We start from the raw sequence: 24154 nt of genomic DNA on the forward strand, positions 1-24154 counted from the left end.
GTATACAAAACGGCATTTGATCGCTGTGTTGATTTCCCCGGTGCTGCTGTTTGTTTCTCATCTGTTTAAGGTCTTCTGCAATTCACCGAGAATGACATCATCGGAGAACAAGCTAAAAAAAATTTGGTATTCGCGAAGACGAACCTGCTTAGCAACTGAAGATGCGTCTTAAGACATCCCCGGTGCCCTTAGACCCCCTTAGTGTGTGTGTGTGTGTGTGTGTGTGTGTGTGTGTGTGTGTGTGTGTGTGTGTGTGTGTGTGTGTGTGTGTGTGTGTGTGTCTGTGTGTGTGTGTGTGTGTCTGTGTGTGTCTGTGTGTGTGCGTGAGAGAGATAATGGGTCGGGGGTGACGAGTCTTTTAAGGTGGTGTGGGAGGTGGTGAGGGCTGGATAGGGTATTCTTGTAGAGGGGAGCCCTCCATACCCAAGTTGGAGGGACCGTAGGGGGCAGGGGATGGTCGAGGGACATGGTTGGAGGGGAGAGGGGCTGTGAAATACCCTCTTGGACTCGAGTATATATAGCCGGTGTTGCGGCTTCAACACCACACACAACTCCACCTCCTCTACAGACAACATGAAGCTGGTGAGTAGCCCAACAACAGCATCCAATCTCCCTGACATCTTAATGCGTTGATATTTCATCAACCTTGACAAATCCTGAGCACTGATGCTCTTTTATGACTTTAAATAACTTTATGTTGAACAGAAACTCACAGGAGTCAAGTGATTATGTCTCTTCTTCTCTCAACATGGATATGCTTTATATATATATATATATATATATATATATATATATATATATATATATATATATATATATATATATATATATATATATATATATATGTATAATCGTTATATTCTGATTGATTTTTGCATATTTCATAAAAAAATCATTCTGCTTATTCGACAGAAAGAACACTTGTTTTTTGGGCCTAACTCACCGGTTTAGTTTATCCTGCACCACAGATCATTTTCCTTGGTATATATGTATGTCTTATTTAAGGATATCTTCATTTGCATTAGCTTGCCAGAATTTTCATCAATTAGCGTGAAGATTTAAAGGCTCTCAGGTCTCTCTCTCTCTCTCTCTCTCTCTCTCTCTCTCTCTCTCTCTCTCTCTCTCTCTCTCTCTCTCTCTCTCTCTCTCTCTCTCTCTCTCTCTCTCTCTCTCTCTCTCTCCCTCTCTCTCTATTTATATATATATATATATATATATACACCTTATCTGTCTTATTAACCCAGTAAATATGTTTCAAGCAAGTCTTGGTGTCTCCCCGGGTAGATCTTCCTGGCCTGCCTGGTGGTCGTGGCTCTGGCTCGTCCTCAGGACCCCAAGACCTCGCAGACTCTCCGAAGTGAGAACATCAACGAGGGCGACGGTCACTTCAAGTACGGCTTCGAAACCGACACTGGCATAAAAGTAGACGCTCTCGGCACCCCTGGCAGCGAGGGTCAGAGCAACATCAATGGAAACTTCAAGTGAGTTTCAGCCTATTTGAGAACTTGGAGCCTCCGGGCTCTATATATTTTATCGCATTTTTCTGATATTGGTCGACGATAGATTTGTTTTCACTGAGAACAGTATATATCTGTAAACAAAGTTTCAATTTTTATTTTTGTAAGTTCGTGCTAGAGGAACTGTTGAAAGTTATCCAAAGAAGTATCATGTATAAATATCAATATTCTTTTTTTTTTAGTATGTTTTAATTATTCTTGACTGAAATGATAGCTTTCGTTCTGGCCTTTCACTTCTGGCCCTTCACCTGGCTCACGTGAAGGTCATAAAACATGGTGATTATGACAGAAGGATGGTTGGGGGAGTGCCAGGAATGTGGCACTCTCACTGCCTCCTTCTCTCCCTCCCTCCCTCACCTTTCCCTGTTCACCTATTGTGCCCAGTATACCTGTTCACCTCTCCTGCCTGCCTCACCTGTTCACCTCCCCTGTCCATCTCCCCCTCACACCTCACCTATACACATGGCATACCCATTTCACCTGCTCACCTCACCTATCTACTGCACCTGCTCACCTCACCTATTTCACCAGCCCACCTCACCTGAAATATCTACCTGATTATTCCTCTCACCCACGAGGTTCCATCTCCCTCACCTGACCACCTGACTGCTTGAAGGTGATGCATACCTCTCCTCGTCCACCCTTGACGCCACTGAAGGGCTCTTTATCAAAGGAGTTGGATCTATCCTTTCCTCGGATCAAACCTGCTTTCCAATCCCCAAGCGCTGAATAATCTCTACGGGTTATGCGCTTCCCTTTTACTTACGATTACATCAGTGGTAATAATAATAATAATAATAATAATAATAATAATAATAATAATAATAATAATAATAATAATAATAATAATAATAATAATCGTGCAGGTTCCCCCTGGGTAATGGTCAGCACTTGGAGGTTGTCTACGAAGCTGACGAGAATGGATACCGTCCAAGCGTAAAATTCGTACGCTCTTAGGCTCGTTCTGAGGACGATTAGTGACGCCTCTCAACACATCTGACCCCGACGATACTACCAACCATTCCCCGGCAACCACACCTGATTCCCAAACCTGTTCTAAAACACACCTGAATACCCAAAACATGAACCCTTACACACATTCATACTAGCCCAAGTGTTCCCCTACACACATATGCACACCAACCCACACCTTCACGCATTCTCTTAGTTCCTTCCCTCCTACTCCACACAAGTCCTCCACCCCTTCCCCTTCCCACCCACCCTCTAACCCACCAACACTCGCCCACTCTCTCCAACACTGGTAACATCACCCACGGGTCTTCAGCTCCATTGCTGAACGACCAAGTGATGATAAAACTGTTTCCAGTGTTTCTTTCAATATTTTTTATACACCAATGTGAATTTTCTATCGTCCTCCCTCTACCACGCCTCTCTCCCAATCCTATCTCTCTAATTTCCCTCCTGTCCCAACGTCTCACCCTTATCCCCCTCACCAACTAAACTCTCCCCTCCCAATTCGTCTCCTCTCCACTCCCCTGGCCCTCCAGTTCCTTCCCTCGGACCCTGTGAATACTGTACATACATTCCCTTACTGGCTGCAGCTTGGAAGCTCCGACACGCAAGATACTCCAACTGGACCCTTCCAGCCTCGTCTGTTTTTGATTGAATTGTGTAATAAATGCTCCAATGAACACCTGACAGAATTGTTTGTGTTTTATCCTTGTCTCCCCCTCCTAGCTAGTCTGGTGCTCTTAAATAATGAGAAAAGGGGGGATTGCTCTCTGTTCCCTTCCTCGCTAGTCTCACGCTCTTACCTCTTGAAGAGGTGAGGACCTGAGACAAGCGAGGTAAGGACCCATTTCTCTTCCACGCTTTTTCCCTATCTCGCTAATCTCAGGTTCTTACCTATTAATGCAATTGAAGTGGTAATGAAAACAATGATAATAGCAAAAATAACAGCAGCGACAATAGCAGAAACAGCGATAACAACTTTGTCAGTAACAACAGAAATAAGAACAATCGCAGTAATAACAGCAATGCCAACAACATGTAGTAACAACAGCGATAACAATAACACAAATAACAAGAAGAGTAAAAACAATAACAAAACTAACGAAAACAGCAACGAAACTAAAGAGACAACAACGAAACCAACGTAAAACAGCAAGGAAAAAAAAAACATTGTGGAGAAGAGCAGCAACCACAGCTACAAACAACAACAAAACAGCAACAACAGCGAAAATCAACAACAATACTATTACGAAGATCAACAATGAATGCAGTGATGGCCACAAAATACAAAATCCCATACGGAAAATTTGCCACAAAACTCGTTAGCACAAAGACTCCAACAAAAGACGCAACAACAGTGGTCAGTCTGCAGTTGTCAACAACAGTGGTCAACAACAGTGGTCAACATCAGTGGTTAGTCTGCAGTTGTCAACAACAGTGGTCAGCAACAGTGGTCAACATCAGTGGTCAGTCTGCAGTTGTCAACAACAGTGGTCAGCAACAGTGGTCAACATCAGTGGTCAGTCTGCAGTTGTCAACAACAGTGGTCAACAACAGTGGTCAACATCAGTGGTCAGTCTGCAGTGGTCAACAACAGTGGTCAACAACAGTGGTCAACATCAGTGGTCAGTCTGCAGTTGTCAACAACAGTGGTCAACAACAGTGGTCAACAACAGTGGTCAGTCTGCAGTAATCAACACTGCATATTATTCTCGCTTTGGTAAAATAACTCGCAATTAATATTTTGGGACATTCAGAGCTAGTCTAAAAAAATAATAGTTCCATAGTACTTGAGTTAACATTATTGTTGACGTTGTTTACACTGAGGAATATATGAGAACACAAAATAATTTGATAGTGATCTCAGCGAGACGTAGATTAAGATGATAATTATCACGCGTAGGAGCTATGACTCGACCCCTGTAACCACATATAGGTAAGCGCACACACACACACACACACACACACACACACACACACACACACACACACACACACACACACACACACACACACACACATATATATATATACATATATATATATATATATATATATATATAGATATATATATATATATAAATATATATATATATATATATATATATATATATATATATTTATATATATATATATATATATATATATATATATATATATATATATATATATATATATATATATATATATATATTCGATTATTTTTTCCTTCTGTCATTACCTTATTGATTTTTTGCTACTGACTTTTCTGATTATTTAATTTTAGTAATCTCCTGGACTTCAATAAAAAAAAGAGGGAGCTGTAGCAGTAATATTTTCTATATTTATGAGATAAAATTGTCAACGTGGGAACTTACAAGGAAAAATGGGAAACGTAAGTTGCCATGAGTTAAGGGAAAATGGGAAACGTAAGTTGCCGTGAGTTAAGGGAAAATGGGAAACGTAAGTTGCCATGTGTTAAGGGAAAATGGGAAACGTAAGTTGCCATGTGTTAAGGGAAAATGGGAAACGTAAGTTGCCATGAGTTAAGGATAATTTAAAACTTGTAATTTCTTCGTAATTCTTTCCTGCGCAGATAAAGTAAAAAGTAGCAATTTCTTGGACAGTGGAGACGAAAGGAAAAAATGGAAATATAGTAATGGTAATGGTGCGCTTTACCTCTCAGTTTTGAGGGGAAAAACAAAACAATAACAGGCTGGATGTTGAGTTTGTATACAAACTCGTTATTATATAAGCCCTTTCACCCCTCCCCCCCACCTCCCCTTCCTCTATCTCTCTCCCCACCTCCTCAACCCTCCGCCTTCCCCACCCCACCAAACACTTGCTCTGCCATGGCTGGGAGGGAAGCAGGTTGCACTACGTGAGGTATAATAGCTGTTGAGTGATAACTTGCAACACGGGGATACCTGGAATATCTTGCAACAGGTATTAGCAACCTTCTGATTAACGATGTACGCAGCCAAATTGATATTTTGTTCCTTGGGGAGGAGAGAAGGAGGGTGGGAGAGCTGGACAGGGAGGGGGAAGACCTCTTCCTTTGTTCGTCTCCTCATTCTCCCTCATCGCCTTCCCCCATTACCCCCCGCTTCTTCTTCTTCCCATCCCCCTCCACTCCTTATCCCTGGCAGCCTTGAGCTTCTCGCCGCCTTGAATTCCTCACGTATTCACGGAACTCCTGGAACAACACGGAGTGTAAGTTCTTACGAGCGACGTGTACGTGGATGAGCACGTACACGAGTGGATACGTACTTACGCATCCACACACACACACACACACACACACACACACACACACACCAGGGATCTGATGAGAATGGTTCTGGTAGGAAGGAGTGGATGGAGGAGCAGTGGAAAAGGATGGAACAAGAGTAGGAGAGAAAATTAGGAGAGCTTTCTGAAAAAATGGAGACAGCTTTCTGTGAAATTAGAAAAGAGGTTGGAGAAGAAGAAGAATTGGGAGGCACAAGTCGAAACTGCAGTAACCAGGATAAGGGTCCTAGAAGACGAGGTAAACAGGCTGAAGCAAGTTACAGGGACATTGACCAGAGAAGACACAGCATATGAAGCTGAGAGGCCGAACAGGAAGGAAGGAGATATGAATTATGCTAAGGTCATATCAACCTGCCAAGAAGGGCCAAGGAGTGAAAGGGGAGAGCAGCTGGGTGCAGGTGGAGAGGGTGACAGGTCAAATGCAGAGGCACAACCATGCTACCATGAGCCACTGGAAAAAACAAGGGAGAAAATGACCACGTACACACAGGAACCAGAGTCACAGAGGGAGAGGCAATGGGAGGAGTGTCACTGACATGTATGGTATGCAAAGTCATGGAGAAGATTATCAGGAGAAGAGTGGTGGAACACCTTCTTAGAAAGGAATGATCTCATCAACAGCAGCCAACATGGTTTCAGGGACGGGAAATCCTGTGTCACAAACCTACTGAAGTTCTATGACATGGTGACAGCAGTAAGACAAGAGAGAGAGGGGTGGGTGGATTGCATTTTCTTGGACTGCAAGAAGGCGTTTGACACAGTTCCACACAAGAGATTAGTGCAAAAACTGGAGGACCAAGCAGGGATAACAGGGAAGGCACTACAATGGATCAGGGAATACTTGTCAGGAAGACAGCAGCGAGTCATGGTACGTGGCGAGGTGTCAGAGTGGGCACCTGTCACCAGCGGGGTCCCACAGGGGTCAGTCCTAGAACCAGTGCTGTTTCTGGTATTTGTGAACAACATGACGGAAGGAATAGACTCCAAAGTGTCCCTGTTTGCAGATGACGTGAAGTTGATGAGAAGAATTCATTCGATCGAAGACCAGGCAGAACTACAAAGGGATCTGGACAGGCTGCAGACCTGGTCCAGCAACTGGCTCCTGGAGTTCAATCCCACCAAGTGCAAAGTCATGAAGATTGGGGAAGGGCAAAGAAGACCGCAGACGGAATACAGTCTAGGGGGCCAGAGACTACAAACCTCACTCAAGAAAAAAGATCTTGGGGTGAGTATAACACCAGGCACATCTCCTGAAGCGCACATCAACCAAATAACTCCTGCAGCATATGGGCGCCTAGCAAACCTCAGAACAGCATTCCGTTCAGGACCCTGTACACCGTCTACGTTAGGTCCATATTGGAGTATGCGGCACCAGTTTGGAACCCACACCTAGCCAAGCATGTAGAGAAACTAGAGAAAGTGCAAAGGTTTGCAACAAGACTAGTTCCAGAGCTAAGAGGTATGTCCTACGAGGAGAGGTTAAGGGAAATCAACCTGACGACACTGAGGACAGGAGAGATAGGGGGGACATGATAACGACATACAAAATACTAAGAGGAATTGACAAGGTGGACAAAGACAGGATGTTCCAGAGATGGGACACAGCAACAAGGGGACACAGTTGGAAGGTGAAGACACAGATGAATCACAGGGATGTTAGGAAATATTTCTTCAGCCACAGAGTAGTCAGGAAGTGGAATAGTTTGGGAAGCGATGTAGTGGAGACAGGATCCATACATAGCTTTAAGCAGAGGTTCAGGGAGAGTGACCTAGTAGCTACCAGTGAAGAGGCGGGGCCAGGAGCTTGGACTCGACCCCTGCAACCTCAACTAGGTGAGTACAACTAGGTGAGCACACACACACACACACACACACAAAGAGATGTTAGGAAGTATTTCTTTAGTCGTAGAGGTGTCTGGAAGTGATGTAGTGGAGGAAGGAACTATACATAGTTTTAAGACGATGTATGATAAAGCTCATGGAGCAAGGAGAGAGAGGACCTAGTAGCGACCAGTGAAGAGTCAGAGCCAGGAGCTGAGTCTCGACCCCTGCAACCACAATTAGGTGAATACAATTAGGTGAGTACACACATCTCAAAGATACCTCATAGGCGATGGGGCCGGATAACACTTCTCCATGGGTCATGATAGAGGGAGCAGAGGTGCTATGTGTACCACTAACAGCAATCTTCAACATACCTTTCGAAAGAGGGCGACTACCTGAGGTATGGAAGACAGCAAATGCAATTCCAGTTTTTAAAAAAGGAGACAGACACGAAGCATTAAACTACAGACCAATGTCACTGACATGTATAGTATGCAAAGTCATGGAGAAGATTATCAGGGGATCAGTGGAAGAGCACCTAGAAAGGAATGAGCTTATCAACGACAGCCAGCACGTTTTCAGGGACGGGAAATCCTGTGTCACAAACCTACTGGAGTTCTATTACAGGGTGACAGCAATAAAACAAGAGAGAGAAAGAGGGGTGGGTAGATTGCATTTTCTTGGACTGTAAGAAGGCGTTTGACACAGTTCAACACAAGAGATTAGTGCAAAAGCTGGAGGATCAGGCAGGGATAACAGGGAAGGCACTACAATGGATCAGGGAATACCTGTCAGGAAGACAACAACGAGTCATGGTACGTGGCGAGGTGTCAGAGTGGGCGCCTGTGGCGAGCGGGGCTTAAATAGGGGTCAGTCCTTGGACCAGTGCTGTTTCTGGTATTTGTGAGCGACATGACGGAAGGAATAGACTCAGCAGTGTCCCTGTTTGCAGATTACGTGAAGTTGATGAGAAGAATTCAGCCGGACGAGGACCAGGCAGAACTACAAAGGGATCTGGACAGGCTGCAGACCTGGTCCAGCAACTATCTCCTGGAGTTCAAACCCACCAAGTGCAAAGTCATGAAGATTGGTGAAGGGCAAAGAAGACCGCAATGACAAATCTTAATGAAAAATCTTTCCTAACCTAATCCTCTTGCTACTAAGAGGTAATTACGGGAGAAATGATAATTACACCTGCTTCATCGATTACCCCCTCCTTCCAAAACCAGTTAACTATCTGTCTCACTTATGAGACTTATACATATAAACAAAGACGGACTGTTAAATAACAACATAAACAAAAGGGCACAAGGACAATGTCATTACAACCATGGAAACTAAGATAGGTTGTATCATGTACTTGTAGAAATAATAATAATAATAATAATAATAATAATTATTATTATTATTATTATCATTATTATTATTATTATTAGAGGTATTCCTGCTCAATGAGAATGGAAAGAAAACGGTGGTGTGGGCACCGTGAAACTCTTCACGAAAAACTGGAAGTTAAGAGAAACAGCAGAGACTATTGTTTCCTTAGATGACATGACCAGGACAACAACCATGGAAGGTCCCATGGTGCTTGAGACTCTTATACGACTCAATACCAGATAGGCGACATTTCTTATGCTATGTAAAGTTATGGAGGAGGTTGACAGAACCCCACTGGAATTAACAAGGACCCCAATGGAAATAACAAGGACCCCAGTGGAAATAACAAGGACCCCAGTGGAAATAACAAGGACCCCAGTGGAAATAACAAGGACCTCAGTGGAAATAACAAGGACCTCAATGGAAATAGCAAGGACCCCAATGGAAATAACAAGGACCCCAGTGGAAATAACAAGGACCCCAGTGGAAATAACAAAGACCTCAGTGGAAATAACAAGGACCCCAATGGAAATAACAAGGACCTCAATGGAAATAACAAGGACCCCAGTGGAAATAACAAGGACTTCAATGGAAATAACAAGGACTTCAAGGACCCCAATGGAAATAACAAGGACCCCAGTCAATGGAAATAACAAGGACCTCAATGGAAATAACAAGGACCTCAATGGAAATAACAAGGACCCCAATGGAAATAACAAGGACCTCAATGGAAATAACAAGGACCTCAATGGAAATAACAAGGACCTCAATGGAAATAACAAGGACCTCAATGGAAATAACAAGGACCTCAATGGAAATAACAAGGACCTCAATGGAAATAACAAGGACCTCAATGGAAATAACAAGGACCTCAGTGGAATTAACAAGGACCTCAATGGAAATAACAAGGACCTCAATGGAAATAACAAGGACCTCAGTGGAAATAACAAGGACCCACAATGGAAATAACAAGGACCTCAGTGGAATTAACAAGGATCCCAATAGAAATAAGTCACTGACTTTTTTGAGGGGTTATCCTAAGTAATTTGCACATATGTTAGTAACTATATATGATAAATTTTGTAACCTTATTTCTGTGTACTTCCTTACTTACCTACTAGACAAGTGGTGTAGCACCTAGAAAGTTGCGGGTTCACACGTAACAACCAGCACGGCAACACGAGTTGACAGTCCCGAGTCACAAACCTACTGGAGCTCTAAGACAAGGTAACAGAAGGCATACACACACACACACACACACACACACACACACACACACACACACACACACACACACACACACACACACACACACACACACACACACACACACACACGCACATACACACACATGGTAGTAGACACTCACAGGAGTCACACCATTATTCACCAGGTAATGTTGCCTTTCAACACCACCACCATCACCACCGTTGCAACTCGCCATCACAACTCACTATCATCACCATCACAGCTCACGATCCCCACCACTACAACTGACCATCACAACAACTACAACTCACCCTCACAGAAACTCACCATCACAGCAACTATCACCATCACAACTCACCATCACCACCACTACAACTCACCACCACCACTACACCTCACAATCAGAACTCACCATTACCACCACTACAACTCACCATCACCACCACTACACCTCACCATCACCACAATTGTAAATCTTCCTCACTTTCTCCCACATCTTTCTCCCTCTCACCATTTCTTCCTCTTTCCCAGTCCTCATTTTAAGCTTCCGTCCCCTATCCATTTGTGACTCTCCCTACCCTCCTCCCCACCCTCCTCCCCACCCTCCTCCCCACCCTCCTCCCCACCCTCTTCCCCACCCTCCTCCCCACCCTGCTCCACACCCTCCTCCCCAACCTTTCTGTGGTTCACCTCACCTTCCTCTATGCACCTCCCTCCTTTCCATTCCTTCTCTTCCCCTATCTCTTCTCTCCCCCTTCCCCCGAGAACACTTATTCCTCTCTCTCTCTCTCTCTCTCTCTCTCTCTCTCTCTCTCTCTCTCTCTTCAATCTTCCCTCCATCCTTCCATCTTATTCCCTCCACTCCTCCATTTTCTCCCCACTCACCCCATCAACACCCTCATCCCCTTCCCCCTTCCCCCTTCCCCCTTCCCTTCCCAGTCACCCCACACCCTCATCCCTCATTGCCTCTCCCCCTCCTCACTCATCCCACTCACCCTACCTATTCCCTCTCACCCCTTCCCCACTAACTTTGCCAACCCATTCACCCCTTCCTCACTCACGCTACCAACCCTTTCACCCCTTTCCCACTCACCCTACCAACCCCCTTCACCCCTTCCCCACTCACCCTACCACCCCCTTCACCCCTTCCCCACTCACCCTACCAACCCATTCACCCCTTCACCCACTCACTCCTACAAGCCCCCCTCCCCCGTCATTTCACAGACCTGGCCGCGGGGGCGTTGACCCCCAAAACCCTCTCCAGGTATTCTCCAGGTATCCCCTCCCCACTCACCAGCAGCAGGAGCTAGAACCTGGTCTAACAAGCACAGTACCACACACGGAGTGTACTCAGCAGTCATGCAAACAAGACGGCCAGCAAGGAGTGTTGCGTCAACTCACCACAATAATATTCCCCTCAACTTGCAAGTGAACATCCCTCCAACTAAAGACAAAATCTTCAGCAATAAATAAATAAATGAATTTATATGTGACCACGAACAAGTGATAGTGAATCAATAACAACATTGTGACTGGCCGAGGATTCGAACTCATGTCGTTTTGGGCCTGCCTTGTGGTGGGTTAAGGCGTCATGTGATTTTTGCTCACCATAAAGCAGGCCCAAAACGACATGGGTTCGAATCCTCGGCCAGTTGCAGTGTTGTTATTGATATATATATATATATATATATATATATATATATATATATATATATATATATATATATATATATATATATATATATATATATATATATATATATATATATATATATATATATATATATATATATATATATATATATATATATATAAATAAATTGGGTTTATAAATTCATAAACAATATTTCCCACGCTCATAAAAACAAACTTATGTTAATAACTTACGTAAATAAAATATTGAAAAAACCTATATGCTAAAAAATTTAATATTAAATATTTATTTAAAAATATTCTTAATAATTTCAAAACACGTGACAATAAGTGACAAAAGATACGGTGATGGAGTGAGTGATGCTTAAAGTTTTTCTTCTTTCTCGGGTCACCCTGCCTCAGTGGGAGACGGCACGTGTATTAAAAACTGCTGCTTCTAATAATACTTATAGTAATAAAATTATAATAATAATAATAATAATAATAATAATAATAATAATAATAATAATAATAATAATAATAATAATAATAACAGCAACAACAATAATGAGATATCAGGCTGGACAAGACAGATAAGTAATGATTATGGGAGTACTGAAAGAGAGAGAGAGAGGAAGGGGGGTCATACCCTCTTTAAAAGCCAGCAGCAGCAACAACAACAACAGCAGCATTAGAAATATCTTCATCCAGTTTTTGAAGCCAACAGTATGGCCAGAGGTGGTAAGGAGAGGGGGAGGTAAGGGGGAGAGAACCTTCTGCTTTACTCTCCTTACATTAATGCTGATTCTCTCATCAGTTGACCTCGATACGAACCGTAAGACCTTCTCATATATGTTGTTTCAGGTTACTCCTCTTCCTTCTCCTCAACATTCTCCTGCTGCTGCTGTTCCTGCTGCTGCTGTTCCTGCTGCTGCTGTTTCTGCTGCTCCTCCTCCTCCTCCTACAGGATTATGAACGACCTTCTGCATAAAAGGTAAACCTAACTGGGTTTTAGCTCATCTCTGTGATGTGCTGCTGAGAGTGAATGCTACACACAGTAATGGCAGACCTTGGCTGGCTGCTCCTCTGAGATTCTCCTGCCAGTCACTGGATAGGAAAATTAGCTGTCATCTTCCCGCCTTCTACTTATTATTCACGTTTTTTCCACTGCTTGAGTTAAAAACTATATATATACGGTTTTTTTGTTGTTTAGATAGCTGGTGCTATGTCATTATCTCTCTCTCTCTCTCTCTCTCTCTCTCTCTCTCTCTCTCTCTCTCTCTCTCTCTCTCTCTCTCTCTCTCTCTCTCTCTCTCTCTCTCTCTCTCTCTCTCTCTCTCTCTCTCTCTCTCTCTCTCTCTCTCTCTCTCTCTCTCTCTCTCTCTCTCTCTCTCTTACTCTTTCTCTCTCTCTCTCTCTCTCTCTCTCTCTCTCTCTCTACACAGGGTTTGACAAGGTTAGGTTAAGGATCCCTAGCTTTATTGACAAGCTGTATACAGGTTAAGGATTCCTAGCTTTATTGACAAGCTATATACAGGTTAAGGATTCCTACCTTTATTGACAAGCTATATACAGGTTAAGGATCCCTAACTTTATTGACAAGCTATATACAGGTTAAGGATCCCTAACTTTATTGACAAGCTATATACAGGTTAAGGATCCCTAACTTTATTGACAAGCTGTATACAGGTTAAGGATTCCTAGCTTTATTGACAAGCTATATACAGGTTAAGGATTCCTACCTTTATTGACAAGTTATATACAGGTTAAGGATCCCTAACTTTATTGACAAGCTATATACAGGTTAAGGATCCCTAACTTTATTGACAAGCTATATACAGGTTAAGGATCCCTAACTTTATTGACAAGCTATATACAGGTTAAGGATTCCTAGCTTTATTGACAAGCTATATACAGGTTAAGGATTCCTACCTTTATTGACAAGCTATATACAGGTCAAGGATCCCTAACTTTATTGACAAGCTATATACAGGTTAAGGATCCCTAACTTTATTGACAAGCTATATACAGGTTAAGGATTGCTAACTTTATTGACAAGCTATATACAGGTTAAGGATTCCTAACTTTATTGGCAAGCTATATACAGGTTAAGGATTCCTAACTTTATTGACAAGCTATATACAGGTTAAGGATTCCTAACTTTATTGACAAGCTATATACAGGTTAAGGATTCCTAACTTTATTGACAAGCTATATACAGGTTAAGGATTCCTAACTTTATTGACAAGCTATATACAGGTTAAGGATCCCTAACTTTATTGACAAGCTATATACAGGTTAAGGATTCCTAGCTTTATTGACAAGCTATATATAGGTTAAGGATTCCTAACTTTATTGACAAGCTATATACAGGTTAAGGATTCCTAGCTTTATTGACAAGCTATATACAGGTTAAGGATTCCTAAATTGACAAGCTTTATACAGGTTAAGGATTCCTAACTTTATTGACAAGCTATATACAGGTTAAGGATTCCTAACTTTATTGACAAGCTATATATAGGTTAAGGATTCCTAACTTTATTGACAAGCTATATACAGGTTAAGGATCCCTAACTTTATTGACAAGCTATATACAGGTTAAGGATTCCTAGCTTTATTGACAAGCTATATATAGGTTAAGGATTCCTAACTTTATTGACAAGCTATATACAGGTTAAGGATTCCTAGCTTTATTGACAAGCTATATACAGGTTAAGGATTCCTAACTTTATTGACAAGCTATATACAGGTTAAGGATTCCTAACTTTATTGACAAGCTATATACAGGTTAAGGATTCTAACTTTATTGACAAGCTATATATAGGTTAAGGATTCCTAACTTTATTGACAAGCTATATACAGGTTAAGGATCCCTAACTTTATTGACAAGCTATATACAGGTTAAGGATTCCTAGCTTTATTGACAAGCTATATATAGGTTAAGGATTCCTAACTTTATTGACAAGCTATATACAGGTTAAGGATTCCTAGCTTTATTGACAAGCTATATACAGGTTAAGGATTCCTAACTTTATTGACAAGCTATATACAGGTTAAGGATTCCTAACTTTATTGACAAGCTATATACAGGTTAAGGATTCCTAACTTTATTGACAAGCTATATACAGGTTAAGGATTCCTAACTTTATTGACAAGCTATATACAGGTTAAGGATCCCTAACTTTATTGACAAGCTATATACAGGTTAAGGATTCCTAACTTTATTGACAAGCTATATACAGGTTAAGGATTCCTAGCTTTATTGACAAGCTATATACAGGTTAAGGATTCCTAACTTTATTGACAAGCTATATACAGGTTAAGGATTCCTAACTTTATTGACAAGCTAAAAACCTGTTACCTACATCAGGTCATTTGAAAGCATTTTCGTCACGAAACATACAAGTATCCTCCCCCTCTCTTTCAGTAATGTTTATTTAAACATGACTTGTAATTTCATTCATTGATCGTTATCACTGTTTCCAACTTCTGCTACTAGTTATAATGTTATTACTAGTAATTTTACACTGCTACCACTGCTGATGTTATCGCTGTTGCTTCTACGACTATGGCTACTGTTGTCTCTTTTATTACTACAACTACTGCTACTTACACTACAACTACTGCTACTTACACTACAACTACTGCTACTTACACTACAACTACTGCTACTTACACTACAACTACTGCTACTTACACTACAACTACTGCTACTTACACTACAACTACTGCTACTTACACTACAACTACTGCTACTTACACTACAACTACCGCTACTTACACTACAACTACTGCTACTTACACTACAACTACTGCTACTTACACTACAACTACTGCTACTTACACTACAACTACTGCTACTTACACTACAACTACTGCTACTTACACTACAACTACTGCTACTTACACTACAACTACTGCTAATTACACTACAACTACTGCTACTTACACTACAACTACTGCTACTTACACTACAACTACTGCTAATTACACTACAACTACTGCTACTTACACTACAACTACTGCTACTTACACTACAACTACTGCTACTTACACTACAACTACTGCTACTTACACTACAACTACTGCTACTTACACTACAACTACTGCTGTCGCTACTTCTATTACTACTGCTGATATTAATATTACGTCCACACTATGTATTACTGCTACACTTATTAGTTTATTTGTTATGAAGGAAAATCACACGAAGCTACCATTAAGCATGTAATATCCCTGGATATTTATGGTATTAGATACGACTTAGTTGCGGTTTTTAGTGAGAAGACGTTTCGCCCATTAGAAACTTCATCAGTCGATGGAGTCCCCGGGGCACGAAACGTCTTCTGAACAAGACGCCATCAACCGCACATTGAGTGTTATCAGCGCATACACACATGTGTTAAATCTGTCAGTGGTGTAGTTAGTTTTCTCGGTATCATTGGGGAAGGGGACCAAGAATCCCCTCCCTGACTCTGAACCTTGGCCCAATTGTCAAGGAGGAGGAGGGGATGAAGACTCCAATCCTGGGTTTTTGGCAGACGGCGGTGAAGGGCGAAAGTGAGGTACTGAGAGCTTGAGGTCCATTTTATTTTTTCCTAGCTTTAAACTTCATTCCAGCTGCGTATCATGGTGAGCTCAGAGCTGTTCTCTCCCTCCTTCATTGAAGGACGATTTGATGTCGTAAAACTTGAAGCAGTAAGTGCTGTTTTTTCTGTATTACTTTATGTAGGTCCTTCCCAAGGTGAGACCGTGTTCATCTTAGATGTAGAGAAAGAGAGAGAGAGAGGGAGAGACTTCTCATTGCCACAACAACTACTGTTCATATTACTACATGACTTTACCCTCTCAGTGGGTGGAACACGTGAATACAGTGATAAATATTGCCACTACTGCTACTACTACCATTACTACTACTACTACTACTACTACTACTACTACTACTACTACTACTACTACTACTACTACTACCACCACCACTACCACCACCCCAACTGAAAATGGTACTGGATTTAATTATGGTCAAGGACCTGGTCATGGTCCGGAACCTGGTCATGGTCAGGGACCTGGTCATGGTCCAAGACTTGGTCATGATCAAGGGCCTAATCATTGTATTGTGACTTTTTTCAACACCACCACCATCACTACCATTACGAACAAGCATTCCCTCTACTATAACCACCTTTCCCACCATAACTACCACTATTCCCTTACCATAACCACCACAATCACCACTATTTCCCTCCACCATAACCACCACAATTACCATGATTACCACCATTATTCCTCACTACCCCAACCACTACTATTCCCTACTACCATACCCACCATAATCACCACCATAACTACCACTACTCCTCACTACCATAACTACCACAATCCCCATCATTACTACCACTATTCCAAACTACCATAACTACCACAACTATAACTGTTCCCCACTACCATAACTACCACTATTTCCCTCTACCATAACCACCATAACTACCACTGTTCCCCACTACCATAACCACCATAATTACCACTATTCCTCACTATCATAACCACCACACCACAATCGTTGCCGTAATTACGAATAAAAACATGTTACGCCGAAAACTCACACATACGACAGACCGGAGCGGCGAGAACAACATCAGGAAGGCAGGAAACATCGACAACAACACTGACAACGACAACAACAACAGCAGCGACAACAACAACAACAACAACAACAACAACAACAACAACAACAACAACAACAACAACAACAACAACAACAACAACAACAACAACAACAACAATAACAATAATAATAATAATAATAATAATAATAATAATAATAATAAGAAGAAGAAGAAGAAGAAGAAGAAGAAGAAGAAGAAGAAGAAGAAGAAGAAGAAGAAGAAGAAGGAGAAGAAAAGTTAGAATGGCAATAATGATAACTATAAAAATAATAAAAATAAAGCAATAATAATAATAACTATACTGACAACAACAACAACAGCATCAATAATAGTAATATTTGTAATAGCAAGGAAATTACTGCTAGTAGGGTAATAGCAACACTAGGAGCGCACACCTTTCCCTGCAATAATCACTGAGTTACCTGGGTATAACAGCAGCACAATCACAGGAGAGTGTGTGTGTGTGGGCTCGACCTCCGGAACAGAATCATTTACTCCTCCCCAGCAACACAGGTTCCCACCCAATTACAGTCAAATATCTCCATCCGTTTTCTGGGTATTCTCTCTAAGACCACACAGACGAGCACACGCACTCTCGCTCACACACACACACACACACACACACACACACACACACACACACACAAACAAACACATAGAAGAGGTATGATAAAATTCATGGAGCAGGAAGAGTGACCCAGTAGCGATTAGTGAAGAGGCGGGGCCAGGAGCTATGGCTCGGCCCCTGCAACCACAACTAGGTGAGTACACACACCATAAGCAGTTACCTAGGATAGATAAACATGAGTCTACTCCAAATGAATAAGAAAGAGAGACAGAGAGACGTCATGCGGCAGAGTAGTAAAAGGCCAACTCGTCAAGGCTTACTTTTACCATATTTATACTCGACGAAGACCTGTCCGAGACACGGAGGCTCCCACGGTAGTGTACGCAGGCGCTGAGAAACTCACCAGAGGAAGAGAAATTATCCCCACGATAAAAATTATTTCCAAAAAGCCTGAAAAAGGCGAGCAGAGTCCGCAAGAACCGTTAGTGGTCACTGGAGTCGAAGATGACAGGGAAGGAAGACCAGGTGTACCATACCAAAAGAAAGGTAGTGAAAAGAAGGGGAACTACGAGTGAACAGTGAACTTATTCCAGTAGTCATATGGAAGGGATAACCTGAGGGTGCATTCGTGACACTGATGAACATAAATGTAACACCTTTTAACCCCTAAAGCAAGATTCCTTCAGGGAAAAAAAAAGAATACAGTACTTATGAAATGACTGCGTTGAAGTACAGGAGGGACCCATTTATAGGGCAGATTAATTAAGCTCCGCGCTAAGCCCAGAAGGCTCATACAACGCCTCTTGACTAGGAGGAAATCATGTCTGATCTAAGGTTGAGAAGGGCATTTCCATCATGGGGTGGAGGTGCCTTGAGGCGCCTCCTTCATGGAAGGTACATCGAAAAACTTCCCCTCAAGGGTCAAGGCCCAGGAATTCGAGCACGATCCCCGAATAAAACGAAATTAGATAAGGACTCAATCATTTCTCATAAAAACGACACCTCAACATTCACTACTTCCCATGGTCCTGTCAGTCACGGAATCAATTCAGAAAAAAATACACTATCTGAACGGCAACGTTAATAACGCCACCTACGAAAAAATAATCAACAGTACATATCAGGAACCATGTTAAAAATAACGGGACTCTTTCAACAGAAACGAGCAGCATACATACCCGTAATAGCGCAACAGACAGAATGATGAGCATTCTTCCAATTGCTCAGACAGTGGAAAACCCTCCGGAAAAAAAAAGACAGACAACAGAAGGCACCCTGATTTATAAGGGTCATTATACGATCACTAAAGTCTCGTGCCCCGAGTCAGCAATGTTACTAATAGCAGGGAAGGTAACAGCATTCACAAAGAAACGGAAAACGCTATCAACTTCTCAGCAAACTGAATATGCTATTGTGTTGGGTGATCAAAGCACCAGCATTCTTAGGTGTTGATTTGAGTTTTTGTAGTTTTTAAGAAACACTGTTCCATGTTGTAAACTGAAGATGGGAGGTCCTAGCAATCGAAGGTTGGTTTACCGCACGAAAGGTAACGGCACCCACAGCGAATCAGCTGCATTAAAAACGGCTCAGATTCTAACGGCACCGATCCTAAAAACCCACCTGAGCAGTACTCGCTTACAAAGGCACAAGGTAACTCCCACGCGAACAATTGGAAGGCTCCAGTGAGGGTCCTTGTTGAGATGCCAATTAAGTGTGCTGGAGGGGGTATATATGACACTGTCCGGCCCTCTACCGTCTCACTCTCAGCGACAGTGTCAAGCACTCACACGCGTTCTGACACTGTCCCACCTCCTTACCGTCTCACTCTCAGCGACAGTGTCAAGCACTCACACGCGTTCTGACACTGTCCCACCTCCTTACCGTCTCACTCTCAGCGACAGTGTCAGTCACTAGAACGCATCCTGACAGTCCCCACCTCAACCGTCTCGCTCTCAGCGACAGTGTCAAGTACTTACCCTCACCATGAAACTCGTAAGTACAAGAGCCTCTGGGAGTCTTATGAAGACACTCTCCAGTGGGGTATACTGATGCCTGTTAAAAGGTTCTTGATATGAGGAACCGGAGCTAGTCTTCCCTTTCTCGGATCAACCCTGATTACCACCTATTCCTCAGGCACTTTACATGATTATTATTACTATTATTATTATTATTATTATTATTATTATTATTATTATTATTATTATTATTATTATTATTATTATTAACATTATTATTATTATTATTAACATTATTATTATTATTATTAACATTATTATTATTATTATTATTATTATTATTATTATTATCATCATCATCATCATCATCATCATCATTATGATATTTCGTGGTGGAGTGCTGAACCCTTAGGGGTTATAAAGCGCCTGAGGGAACGGAAGCCACTCACGGTTGATTCAAGGAACTGGAGGAGCACAGGTACAAGCCCTTACAAAGATCAAGAGCCTCGTCACTAGCATCAAGGAACCTCCCTTCAGGGATCAGGCATTGTGTATAACCTGTGCGGTTTTAGTCTCTCTCTCTCTCTCATCCTTGTCGTTTCCAGGTGATCGTCGTGTGTGTCGTCGCAGTGATCGTTGCTGAACCTCAGATCGACCGAGGAAGAGGTGTCGGTCGTCGAGGCCGGGGTAGACAGATCGGTCTGCAGGACCAGTTCGGTCTTCAAGATCAGGTCCAAATCCAGCCTCAGGTTGGTCAACAGCAGCAGCGTTTGACCAGTCGACGGCGCCTGGTCACTAGACGGCCTCAACTGATTGAACAGGATTCGTTTAATCGACAGTCTCCCCTCAGTCAACAGCAACAGATAAATCAACAGTCTCCATTTAGCCAGCTTTCCCATTTGAATCAGCAAGAAGAGTTCAGTCGACATCCTGAATTTAATAGACAGCATCAGATTAATCAACATTTGCAAGTCACTCAACAGCCTCTCGTCAGCCAACAGCCGTCGATCACTCGACAGCCTCAGTTTATTACACATCCCCATCTGAATCAACAAGAGGAGTTCAGTCAGCATCCTGAAGCTAGTCGACAGCCTCAGGTCAGTCAACCTTTGCAGAGCAGCCGACAGCCTCAGATCACTCGACGGCGCCAGTTTAATCGACAGCCCCAGATAAATCAACAGCTTCAAATTACTCAACAACCTCAAGGCAGCCAACAGTCTTTAGTCAGTCGACAGCCTCAGATCAATCAACAGCCTCCAATCATTCGACAACCACAAGTCAACCGACAGCCTCAAATCAACCACCATCTATTAGATAGTCCTCAACCTCAATCCAGCCAACAGCCGCACATTAATAGACATTCTCAGTCTACCTTTCAGCCGCTGGTCAGCCGACATCCTCAGTTTAGTCGACAGCCCCAATTTAGCCAGCATACTCAGGTCACCCCACAGCCCCCAGTCATTCACCGACAGCCTCTGGCCAGTCCACAGGATCAGTTCGTTCGACAGACATCACTGGATCGACACAGCCAGGAAAACCACCTGTCCCCGGTGGATCATCCAACCGTCGGCTTGGGTCAGCCAAACATCGCTATCCTACGAGATGATCGCCAGAACCCCGAAGATGGGAACTTCAACTACGAGTTCGAGTCTGAGAACGCGATCAGCGTGAACGCCGTCGGCAGCAGAGGTTCTGAGGGCCAAAGCATCGTGGAAGGATCGTACAGGTGAGAACTCTTAATTATGTCTCTCTCTCTCTCTCTCTCTCTCTCTCTCTCCATTTCTTCTGGACCCATTACTTACACATATTTTATTTTCCCCCCTCAGATTTCCTCTCCCAGACGGCACCTTCGCTGAAGTTCACTACATTGCCGACGAGAATGGCTACCGGGCTGAGTCTCCATTGATCCCTACGCCCCATCCGCTCCCGGCCCACGCCATCGAGCAAATCCGCTTCGCCGAAGAGCAGCGCGCTCTTGAAGCTAGTGGAGGCCACCAGAACTTCTGATCTTACCGACGTCAGAAACTTCGAAGGTCTTATAAAAAAAAACTTCCCAACTCACTTCCCGACGCTACCACAAGAAAGGAAGGAAGTCCTAAGGTGGAATTCAGCTCACTTTCTGAATTGACTTCCACTTCTTTAAAATCACTACCAAAAGACATTAATAAAATACGTAATATAACAATGTACTGTCACTTTTCACATGTTTTGACTTCCGCTTTTATATAAGTTATTACTAGGTTGTTCAGTGTCGTCTCTAGCAGTGTCTTACAATCATAGCAAAACATGAACGAGAAAATACTTATACAAAATAATGGAGTACCTGATTATTTTTCCAAAACCTGGTAAAAAAAAAAAAACCTTCTCCAGTAAACATGAAAAAAGGTCATCCAATATATGTCGGGGATACATACAGTTTCTAAAACAGATTGAACTATATTCCATGGAAGAAACCTGGAGGAATATCGAGACAAGATAAGATAAGATAAGATTTCGTTCGGATTTTTAACCCTGGAGGGTTAGCCACCCAGGATAACCCAAGAAAGTCAGTGCGTCATCGAGGACTGTCTAACTTATTTCCATTGGGGTCCTTAATCTTGTCCCCCAGGATGCGACCCACACCAGTCGACTAACACCCAGGTACCTATTTGCTGCTAGGTGAACAGGACAACAGGTGTAAGGAAACGTGTCGGAATTTCCACCCGCCGGGAATCGAACCCGGGCCCTCCGTGTGTGAAGCGGAAGCTTTAGCCACCAGGCCACCGGGCCTAGAAGCGTAGATGGTTAAAATACCGACGAGTGTGAAATACAACACACGGGCGGTGGTAGGATATATTATTGAGGAAACGTTTCGCCCCACGAAGCATATGTTTTATTATATAAGAACCGCAGAACACAAAGTGATCTTTAAGATGTACACGAGAAGGCTTGGCTAAGTTTCACCATGTTAAAAATGTTCGAACATAGCAGTGACTGAGAAATGTTCGAACATAGCAGTGACTGAGAAATGTTCGAACATAGCAGTGACTGGGAAATGTTCGAACATAACAGTGACTGAGAAATGTTCGAACATAGTAGTGACTGAGAAATGTTCGAAAATAACAGTGGCTGAGAAATGTTTGAACATAGCAGTGACTGAGAAATGTTCGAACATAGCAGTGACTGAGAAATGTTTGAACATAGCAGTGACTGAGAAATGTTCGAACATAGCAGTGACTGAGAAATGTTTGAACAGAGCAGTGACTGAGAAGTGTTCGAACATAACAGTGACTAAGAAATGTTCGAACATAACAGTGACTGGGAAATGTTCGAACATAACAGTGACTGGGAAATGTTCGAACATAACAGTGACTAAGAAATGTTCTAACATAACAGTGACTGGGAAATGTTCGAACATAACAGTGACTAAGAAATGTTCGAACATAGCAGTGACTGGGAAATGTTCGAACATAAAAGTGACTGGGAAATGTTCGAACATAACAGTAACTAAGAAATGTTCTAACATAACAGTGACTGGGAAATGTTCGAACATAACAGTGACTGAGAAATGTTCGAACATAACAGTGACTGGGAAATGTTCGAACATAACAGTGACTGGGAAATGTTCGAACATATCAGTGACTAAGAAATGTTCTAACATAACAGTGACTGGGAAATGTTCTAACATAACAGTGACTGGGAAATGTTCGAACATAACAGTGACTGAGAAATGTTCGAACATAACAGTGACTGAGAAATGTTCGAACATAACAGTGACTGAGAAATGTTCGAACATAGCAGTGACTGAGAAATGTTCGAACATAACAGTGACTGAGAAATGTTTGAACATAGCAGAAACTGAGAAATGTTCGAACATAGCAGTGACTGAGAAATGTTCGAACATAGCAGTGACTGAGAAATGTTCGAACATAGCAGTGACTGAGAAATGTTTGAACATAACAGTGACAGAGAAATGTTCGAACACAGCAGTGACTGAGAAATGTTTGAACATAGCAGTGACTGAGAAATGTTTGAACATAGCAGTGACTGAGAAATGTTCGAACATAGCAGTGACTGAGAAATGTTTGAACATAGCAGTGACTGAGAAATGTTCGAACATAACAGTGACTGAGAAATGTTCGAACATAGTAGTGACTGAGAAATGTTCGAAAATAACAGTGGCTG

At 42.4% G+C, this 24154-nt stretch overlaps 2 protein-coding genes across 2 annotated transcripts; both read left to right on the top strand.

The window, feature by feature from the left end:
* Positions 1-448: 448 nt before the first annotated feature.
* Positions 449-3181, top strand: LOC128688305 (cuticle protein AMP4-like). Its single transcript, XM_070086666.1, has 3 exons — positions 449-582; positions 1285-1481; positions 2384-3181. Exons 1-3 carry the CDS (start codon positions 574-576, stop codon positions 2472-2474), a joined length of 297 nt encoding a protein of 98 aa, XP_069942767.1. The 5' UTR covers positions 449-573; the 3' UTR covers positions 2475-3181.
* A 16616-nt stretch (positions 3182-19797) lies between these two features.
* On the top strand, positions 19798-22279 carry LOC128688175 (adenylate cyclase, terminal-differentiation specific-like). Its single transcript, XM_053775885.2, has 3 exons — positions 19798-20027; positions 20596-21716; positions 21817-22279. The coding sequence occupies exons 1-3, from the start codon at positions 20019-20021 to the stop codon at positions 21995-21997; spliced, it is 1311 nt and encodes a 436-aa protein (XP_053631860.2). The 5' UTR covers positions 19798-20018; the 3' UTR covers positions 21998-22279.
* The last annotated feature ends 1875 nt before the right edge of the window (positions 22280-24154 follow it).

The sequence above is a fragment of the Cherax quadricarinatus genome, chromosome 19 (genome assembly GCF_038502225.1).
Source record: "Cherax quadricarinatus isolate ZL_2023a chromosome 19, ASM3850222v1, whole genome shotgun sequence".
Lineage (NCBI taxonomy): Eukaryota > Metazoa > Arthropoda > Malacostraca > Decapoda > Parastacidae > Cherax > Cherax quadricarinatus.